Raw genomic sequence first — 9066 nt, 5'->3', positions numbered from 1 at the left:
ATCCACGAAGTAATCCAGGAAATGACCGATGGAGGGGTGGACTTCTCCTTTGAAGTAATTGGTCGCATTGACACCATGGTAGGTTCTGTGGCATGTCTTGAGATCTGTCCTTCTGCCATCCATAATGTGCTCCAGACAGCAATAAAGAAATCTCATGCAGAAAGCTATTTTAGATGGTAATTTTCCATCTCCTGTTTCTACTCATATTGATTAATTCTGACACACCTTTCGACTTGTAAGTTCTACAAATTTGTCTGAAGTAATAATCCTCCATTAATACAGGAAAGCTTTTCATTGAGTTTTTTTTCCCTAAAAATCAATTCATCAAGGGAATTTAAAAACAATTTATGGACCTAATGGATGAATATTTTTTCCACATTCTTAATATTATATAATATGTGAAATTAACTATTATGAAAAACATTTTCAAGTCTCATCATGTGGCCAAAAGGAATAATGAGTAATATGAAGCCAAGTATTATTTCATTAGCATCAAACATGTACAGGAGTGGCTGCTTTAATGGATCACCATGTTTTCATCTCAGAGACGGCACTGTACCAGGCAACAAAAACACCCAGATCTACATGTTGGAGTAAATACTTTTCAAAATAAAATTCATGGATTCTGTCGTTGCCCGTAAATTTAGGAGATACAAATATTGGTTCTCTGTCTCTTCTCCCTCCCACCACTCTCGCACCCAGGGACTTGAATCTACCGGACTCTGCCACTTCTATCTTCTCTTCCAATAACCAAAAAAACAAAAACAAAAAACAGAAAAGAAAAGAGATGCACATTTTTGTAGGGTTATTTATGATCTACATGACATAGTGCATGTAAAATACTTACCACGGAGCCAGCTGCCATGGGGTAAGCGCTCAATTAAGTCAGCTGGCGATAATGATAAGAAAGGCTCTTGCCAAGCTTACAGTGCTTAAACTTTTGAAATGAATATTATCTATATAGTTGCAAACACCATACATTACTAAGTATGTAACTTCTCCAGTACATATCAGCCACCCTAAGACCTCTGGCGTTCTAGAGAAGCATCCCCAGAGACCTAAAGAATCACCATTACTGAGGTCCTCCAAAAAGCCTTGGCAGAGTTGGAAATAGAGAATGGGAATGGTGCCCTGAGATCGACATTCTTCTCAGCCTCGAACTGAGACAAGATGTCAAGAGAAGCTAGCGTCTCCTCTGTGGGTGGGGAGCCTTCAACTCTCAGGGTTCTGGCTTTCCCATGGTCATCCTCCTATGTGATTTCCTAGACAGTCTCCCTGTTTGCTCATCTGAGCCTAGGTTGACAGTGGATCTGAAGATCTAAATGTCTGATACCCACGTGTTCTGAGGACATCTGGTTTTCTAAATGTCATGTTTCAAAATCAAAATGCCAGGCAACATGCATATTTGAGGATTAAATACCATCTTTTACTACAGAATTTTAAATAAAAGAATTGAAAGTGAAAAGTTCCTGGATAACGGAATAATGTAAAAGCAATGCACACACTGGATTCACAGCCACTGAAAACTTGCCCGTTCTTGATCTGAGCCCCACAGGAGGGACGTGTTAAAAAGGGAGGTGGACAAATAGATAAGAGACAACTTCTGATGCTGTCGTCATTACATCTTCACCATCTAAATTGTCTTAGAGTGCAAACTTCAAAACTGTAGTTAATGGACAATGACAGTGAGTGAATCTACACATAGGCAGCCTGAGAGTCACGTGATGAGGAAACAGTGTTCTCCTTGGAGGACCCAGACTGCACAGGCTCCCAATGGGACTAGATGCTTTATTAGTTGATAAGGAAGACTTGAACATAAATTCATTCAATCACTTTTTCTCTCAAAATATTTCTCTGTACATATCTTCATATGACATGAAACTGTATCGTGAGTAGAATCCTCAAGAATACCCACTTTAAATATTATTTATATTCCAGATGTCTTCCCTGTTAAGTAGCCATGCAGCATGTGGTGTAAGTGTTATTGTTGGGGTGCCTCCTCATTCTGAAAGCCTCTCTGTGAATCCCTTCTTGCTGTTGCTAGGACGCACGTGGAAAGGAGCAATATTTGGTGGTATGTATTCATAGCTGAGGATCAAGTTCTGTATGTGTTCTTGTGTGTCAAGGTGAACGTACGGGTGTGTGTGGAATCAGAGATCATTTGATGTAGCTACAGGAACAATCAGCCTTGTTCATTGATTCTGGGGGTCTCAGTAGCCTACAGTCATGGTCAGGCTAGAATTCCTAGCCAGCCAATCCCAGGAATGTCCGAATTTCCTCTCTACAGACCTGGAGTTACAGGCTCCCCCAGCACTGAAACCACTGTTAAATGTTACCGGGTTTGTTTATTTGTTTTGTTTTTTATTCTGGAGATCAACACAGCAGATAATCAATAAAAATCTAATGTCAGGAAAAAACTAAAAGAATTTAATTACCTTAGCCATCTCCCAAGCTTTGAGGATCTAATTCCTAACTTTTTTTCAGAATTTCTTCCTTTTTGAAACAGAAAAGTTCTGAGAAGGCAGCATGAAAACCATGATCTCTCTATAGCAAGAACTGATACCGGAATTCGTAAGACAGGCTGCTGTGCTCCCCATAAACGAGCCAGGGCTTTCCTGGCTCCTTCTACTTGGATCTCTGTAAGGCCCAAAAATGCCTTAAAGGTTGGAGAGAGCCCAAGGCAGTAATGTTTGCCTACACTCCCTTCCTTTGGCTATAAACATCTGCACTGATTTCTCTAGGAAAGATCTACTAAGCCGCCATCATCAGCCACGAACCCTGTTCATCAGGTGGCATGTCATAAGACATTAACGCCACGCAGAGGTGTTTGAGTCCAACGTCTGCCGCTCAGGGGGCAGCCTGGGCACTGTTAGGAACTTGGTTTCTTTGGAAGATCTCTTGTCTAATTCTCCTGCCTGCCCCCTGGCTGCATCTCACGGTTCTGCTTTCTCCTTTCAGGCTTTAAGAGTAAAGATTCTGTCCCCAAGCTTGTGGCTGATTTCATGGCTAAAAAGTTTCCATTGGAGCCGTTAATCACCCATGTTTTACCTTTTGAGAAAATCAATGAGGCGTTTGAGTTGCTTCGCTCTGGAAAGAGGTGAGCTTTAGGATTCTTTGTATGGGGTGGGTGGGGAAAAGAGATTATTTTTACGGTAGAAGAAATGACCAACAGAAATGAAGGAGAAATGGGATAGGAGCAAAAATGAAACTTCTGTGACCGTTCAGGCTCTGCACGCACATGTACGACCCAGGGCATTTTATAAGGCTAAGCCTCAGTTTTCACAGTCTTTAAAATGGAGAAAATATGATAATTGACCTCATAGTGCTGCTGCTTAGGATGAAGTTTAAATGAGACAATGCCTAAAACGCTTCTACAAAGTGTATGGCAAATAGCCAGCATGAAATGTCTGTTACGGATGGTTTTCACTGAGACTCATAACACATGCTTTATTTATCCTCTGGGCACTGTGAGTTCTGGGAATGTGAACCAACATCTTATATCTGTTATTTCAGTATCCGGACTGTCCTGACGTTCTGAGACCATACTGATGCCTTCCTACTCCTGACCCCTGCACCCCACTGAATCACGACACCAGCCACATACAGCGCTAATGTTCTTCCTTAGAGACACTGCCAATAAAGTACTCATGTAAGCTTTGTGAGAAACTGAATTTTCTATGATTCTGTTTTCAACCCCAAGTGAGAGCAACCACACCTCAGATGGGGAGCTGCAGGGTGCCCAGCCTACCTTCTGATCTGACTAAGTTATGTCATCTTTCCTACTGGGGACAATGTCTCTTGTGACATCTGGTATTCTTTTCTCTCTGGAATTCACAGATTGTCTTCATACATCAACATAATATGCCTCTCCCAGAAGATGGACTTGAGAAATCAATACCTCTAAACCTACTCCATTGTTCAATGGTCCTAGCGTCATCTTTTCACTGGGTCCTCCTCTGTAACTGAGTTTCAGGTTCCAATACTGCTGTAACCAAGTCTTTCTCTGTCGTGTCGGATAATTCTATTAATAATTGCCCATAAATTTAACATCTGCCTCACAAAAGGTGAATGCGTATCAAATGAGAATATCACTTCCTTAGGATATGGAAGAACTCACTGGATTCCTCTGGATATATTAGATTTGAGGAGATTTAAGGAACTGATATTTCCACAAGTGTTTAGTGAGCTCTTCCATAGCCTTGGGGATACCTGTCATTTGGTGGTTGTTCATGAGGGTGACTGAATAAATTAAGGCTGGTTATTTGACAACCTTGCAATCTGCTCTCTAATCTCATAGTATAATTGGTTTGTTCTCCTTTAAACTCCTCTGTGAGGATCTGCATATCTCTATTATCTGTTTCAGTGAGTTCTTTGAAGGCCTGTACTTATCAGTCAGTTTCTCACAGTTGGCACTGTTATCAATGCCTTTAGAAATAAAACAAGAATTATCAAACCAATAATGATTATTAGAGCTAGTTCCAGGACAGGTTCCAAAGCCACAGAGAAACCCTGTCTCGAAAAACCAAAAAATAAATAAATAAATAATAATAATAATGATTATAATAGACGTCATGTGACTCCCAAGTAATTACCCTATCGTTTCATTGTTTGATTTTCAAACCATCCACTGTAGAATCATCCAGAGATCTAACTCCCTTTATCATAATATTGTTTCCCATTTTTTAACTTTAGAAAAAATGTCTCTCTCTNCTCTCTCTCTCTCTCTCTCTCTGGCTAACTACCCCCTTTGAGAATTCCGAGTTTTCTCACCAAGTCTGCTGACGACGACACTGAAGTGTAAGGCTGCTGTCATCGTGTAGCAGGGTCAGGAATGAGAACACAGGCAATGCATGGCCTGGCTGAGGACAGGCGCTACAGATGATGCATAGCTGTGAGCTGGGACTATGTGACAGTTGCCTGAGCAGGTGTCCAGGGGGCTCCCCTAGTGTGGCTGCAGCCTGAGGAGAGGGCCTGGGGGAAGTGCACAATCCACAGCGAGAAGGAGACCACCTGAAAGGCAGATACAGGGAAATGGGCAACAGCAGCAGTGTGGAGGGCTGGGAGCATGAGCGCAGATGGTACTGAAGGCAGAGGGAACAACTCCAGGGTATTCAGAGCCCAGGCGCTATGGTGTTTGGGGTTTGTGGAGACTACTGCAGAAGGGCTGATACAGAGAATACCAAAGTCACTCAGGGGGTTCAGGGGAAAAAAGGAAAATTCAGGTGATGCAGCTCCAGTGGATGGTGGTGGCTGCAAAGCCACAGGCAAGCAACCATCTTGGGAAATCACGCCCCAAAGGTTGGATGTAGATGACATGTTAATCTAATTCATCTTTGTCAATAAAGGTCAGAGTCAGATATCAGAAAGAACATGAAAGATCAGAGAAGCAGGGAACGGGCAGCAGTTGCCTCCTACTTCTTCCTTTCCTCTGTCCAAAAAAACCTAAGACTATCTCTGCCCCGCCTTAATACTTCCTGTCTCCTCTCTGTCTACAGTCCTCCAAGCATCTATGATTAATTTAGGCCAACTAGTGTCTGGCTCCAACCTCTGACTCCAAGCAGGCTTTATTTGTCAGAATATAGTCAAGTATCACACAACACTAAAGAGAAGCTCTTCACAGTTGATGGCTTCAGGGAGAGCTTGGGGTTGGGGGGAAGGAAAGGGAGAAAACTCAGTTGTCTTTACCAGGTAGGCCACTGGGAGCTTGCTTGTATATATAAGGAACACAAATTTGACTTGGTGTTTGTTTTGTTTTGTTTTTTGAAGGCTAACACAGGGGTGGGAGGGCAGACCAGGGAGGAATGTGAATGATGTGATTTGGGTGCATTATATAAATTCCCAATAGAAATACTATTTTAGAAAATATTCAAAGAGACAATTGAAAAAGGAACCAATGATTTCAGGAATTGTACAAATAAGCAGGTGGATAAATTATGGAATACAATTAAGGAATTAAGGAATGGAAGAATTTGATAAAGAGCTAGAGATTCTAAAAAAAGAAACAACCAAAAACCTTGTAAATTAAATGATCAGTGAATCCAATTTTAGACACTCAGTGAGATGGCACAGCGGGCGAAGATGCTTTTGTGAAAGCCTGGGACTATCACAGTAGGAGGAGAGTGGCTCTCTCCAGAGTGGTCCTCTCCCCTATTTGTGTGTACATTTTAAAACATCAGTTGAGAGCTTCCACAGAGCAAGCAGTGGGGATGACGTCAGCACAGTCAGGCAACTAGAAAGAGGAAAAAATACGAAATCATAACCAGAAATTTCAATGATTTGGAACAAATTAAAACAGCTGTGCGCAGTCTTCAACTCACCTGCAAACCCATCGAGATTCTATGGCATTCTTCACAGAACTGGAAAACTGTCTAAAACTAATGAGCAAGTACAAACCATCCTGAATTATCAGAGTCCTGGGTGAGGAGAATGCCCAAGGCACAGCTGCGCGTTGTTTGCACGCAGGCCCCAGAGCCTTAGTAACAAAACAACATGGTGGTAGCACAAAAGAGACCCCTAGACCAGAAGAATAGAAAACAAGACTGTAAATCAAACTACACGGGTGGGAACCGTAATTCCTCCAAAGAAACCCTGCCTATGCTGAGTATTCTACAGAAGCTAGTCAACTGATTCTGATTTTAGTGATTATGGAGAGGCTGGAACACATCAGGTCCAGAGGCAAAGTATCCTGGGCTATCTTAGCCCTTTAAACGTCCTTCTGTTGCCCACCGGAATCTGCATCATCTTCGTGACTAGTAGGTAAATCCCTTTGGAAAGTTCAATGAGACCCTCTCCTCCATCAACCCAAAACCTTAGAACTTGATAAGCTCACACCTGAGGCCTAAACATTCCTCCACTCCGTTTTAGCCCATCTGATTGACCAACCCCGACCAATGTTTTTGCAAAGTATCTGAATTTATTCACACTTTGTTCTGTTTCCATAACAACTTCACAAAAGTTCTACTATGTTGGGACATAACATTTTGGGTAACCTATATCTGTACTCCCAGGCTATGCTAGTACTAATACTTGGCTCCAGAATGAACTATTACTTCCATTGAGGAGAGATCTGTGTGATTTTTACAGTGGCTTGGTTACAATGAACTGAATTTCAACAAAGGCACTGAAAACACTGAAAAACAAAACAAAATGAAAGGCCAGCCTCCAAGAAATGTTTCTTGGAGAAACATATGACTATATGCAGAATCAAAGCATAGTCCCTATCTTTTTTCTTATACAAAACTCAATTCTAGATGGGTCGAAGTTCTTAATAAGACCCTGAAGACTTTGAAAATATTGGAAGAACCCATGGGAAAACACTGTAAAATGCAGACCCAGGCAAGGCCTTTCTGCACAGCACACCATTCGCCCAGGAACTGAGTCGCTGAGTAAAACAGCCAAACAGCCTCCTGTTAAACTTTATCTGTGATCGGGGATATAATATGACAGTCAACAGAAATAGCACTGTGCTATGAAAAAAAATCACCATTTATTGTTAAGTTACTATGTCTGTATTTACAGTGTTCTGATTCTGTATTACTAAGTCCCTGGGGTCGTCTGCAGTATAGTACCCGTATCCTATTGTGCTTCTGTTTCTGCTTGACCTTCAGGAAAACGGTGTACATAAAGCTTTGCTGCATGATTACAGAATCCAGTCCACATGTGCTACACACGTCAGTTTTTTTACCTGGGCCCAGAACACTGCAGTGGATCCCTGACGACCTCTGCTATTTAGCAACTATGAGATTATTTCTAAGACCTTGAACAGCAAGGTCTGGATAAATATTGCCAAGACTCTCTTCATGTGTACATCAAATTAGGATCCAAGCTGGTGATACATTCTAACCTTGGGAAAGAAAGATCACAGCCACTCTCTGACAAGCTTTGGCTTCAGGGTCAAAGTAAAATGTTGTGCAAATTCTTGATATCTAGTGTTGGGTTTGTCTTGATTAAGAACATTAACTCAGGAAGTAGATTTTTTGCTGCTGGCAGCAGTTGAAGGCTACTTGATTCTTTGCACACACACAAAGTCTAAATAACATGACTTTTTCTTTCCCAAATACCTTTCAAGTAAATATTAACCACAGTTACTTTGCCAAAATCTTTGGCCTGCAAAAGTCTGAAGTTGAATAGGATGGCATATGAATTTCAGGCTGTCTGTATGCTTTTGTCCCCTTAGACTTTACAAAATATGGAGGCTACCTTTGTGGGTAAAGAACTGAATAAATCTTGGACTGCCCCAAGCCTTCTTGGTAGCATCAAGAGCATGTCTTTAAGTCAGGGAGCTGTGTGTTAAGGTCCTGGCAGTACCGATTACCAGCTTATTGCACCTTGCAAGACAATGTGGCTGTCCACCCTCGAGACATCTCAGTCCTCTTGATATACTTGAAGGTTTCAGAACGAGACACCAACCCAAACTGGGTCCACATGAGTGACAGACTCTAGCCAAAAGACAGAAGAATTACCAACAATGATCATTCAGAGATGGAGGGAGGGAAGGTGTTACAGAGGCAGAGTGGGATGGAGAGAGGGAGAGGGAGGGAGGAGAAAAGGAGGGAAGGAGAGAGGGAGGAACGTAGGGAGGGAGGGAAGGAGGGACAGAAGGAATATGAATGATCCCTAAGATACGTTGTTAAAATACAAGTTCAGAATCCAGTGTCCTTTGATGACATAGTGATCTGTCTGCGTGGTCACACCAGAAACCTCCCTAACAGCAGCCTGCCCGCCCACAGTTGCATTCTTGCTGTCTTAGAAGGGCATTAGGGAATCTCCATACTTCTCTTACCTCACCTGTAATACTGGCTAAGAAACCTCTCTCCTCGTGCTGCTCTTAAGATCATGTCATAATGCAGGAAGAACTCCCGCTAGGGTTGTGTGAGCACAATAAACATCCACTAGCTTCTTACACATCTGAATTTCACAGAAACACTGTGCCCTTCCATGACAGTGGGCAGAGAGTACTCTCGTGGGACTCTTAAAGGTATTGGACTTTGGACCTAGTGTGCCACCTGACTCCTATCCAAACCTTTGTAAACAAAGGTAGCTGGGGAGGTAGAGAGCCATTCTCTG

General features: G+C 42.2%; 2 protein-coding genes across 2 annotated transcripts in view; both read left to right on the top strand.

Moving 5' to 3' along the window:
- The window catches only part of LOC126488345 (alcohol dehydrogenase 1), a 28883-nt gene that overhangs the window by 6295 nt on the left and 13522 nt on the right, over positions 1-9066 (top strand). The window lies entirely within an intron of this gene.
- Positions 7-3659, top strand: LOC126488351 (alcohol dehydrogenase 1-like). The gene is made up of 4 exons (XM_050121774.1): positions 7-78; positions 1939-2074; positions 2959-3097; positions 3514-3659. Exons 1-4 carry the CDS (start codon positions 22-24, stop codon positions 3536-3538), a joined length of 357 nt encoding a protein of 118 aa, XP_049977731.1. The 5' UTR covers positions 7-21; the 3' UTR covers positions 3539-3659.

The sequence above is a fragment of the Alexandromys fortis genome, unplaced genomic scaffold (genome assembly GCF_014885135.2).
Source record: "Alexandromys fortis isolate MF-2015 unplaced genomic scaffold, M_Fortis_MF-2015_v1.1 scaffold_196, whole genome shotgun sequence".
Lineage (NCBI taxonomy): Eukaryota > Metazoa > Chordata > Mammalia > Rodentia > Cricetidae > Alexandromys > Alexandromys fortis.
This window is presented reverse-complemented; position numbering and strand designations above follow the sequence as displayed.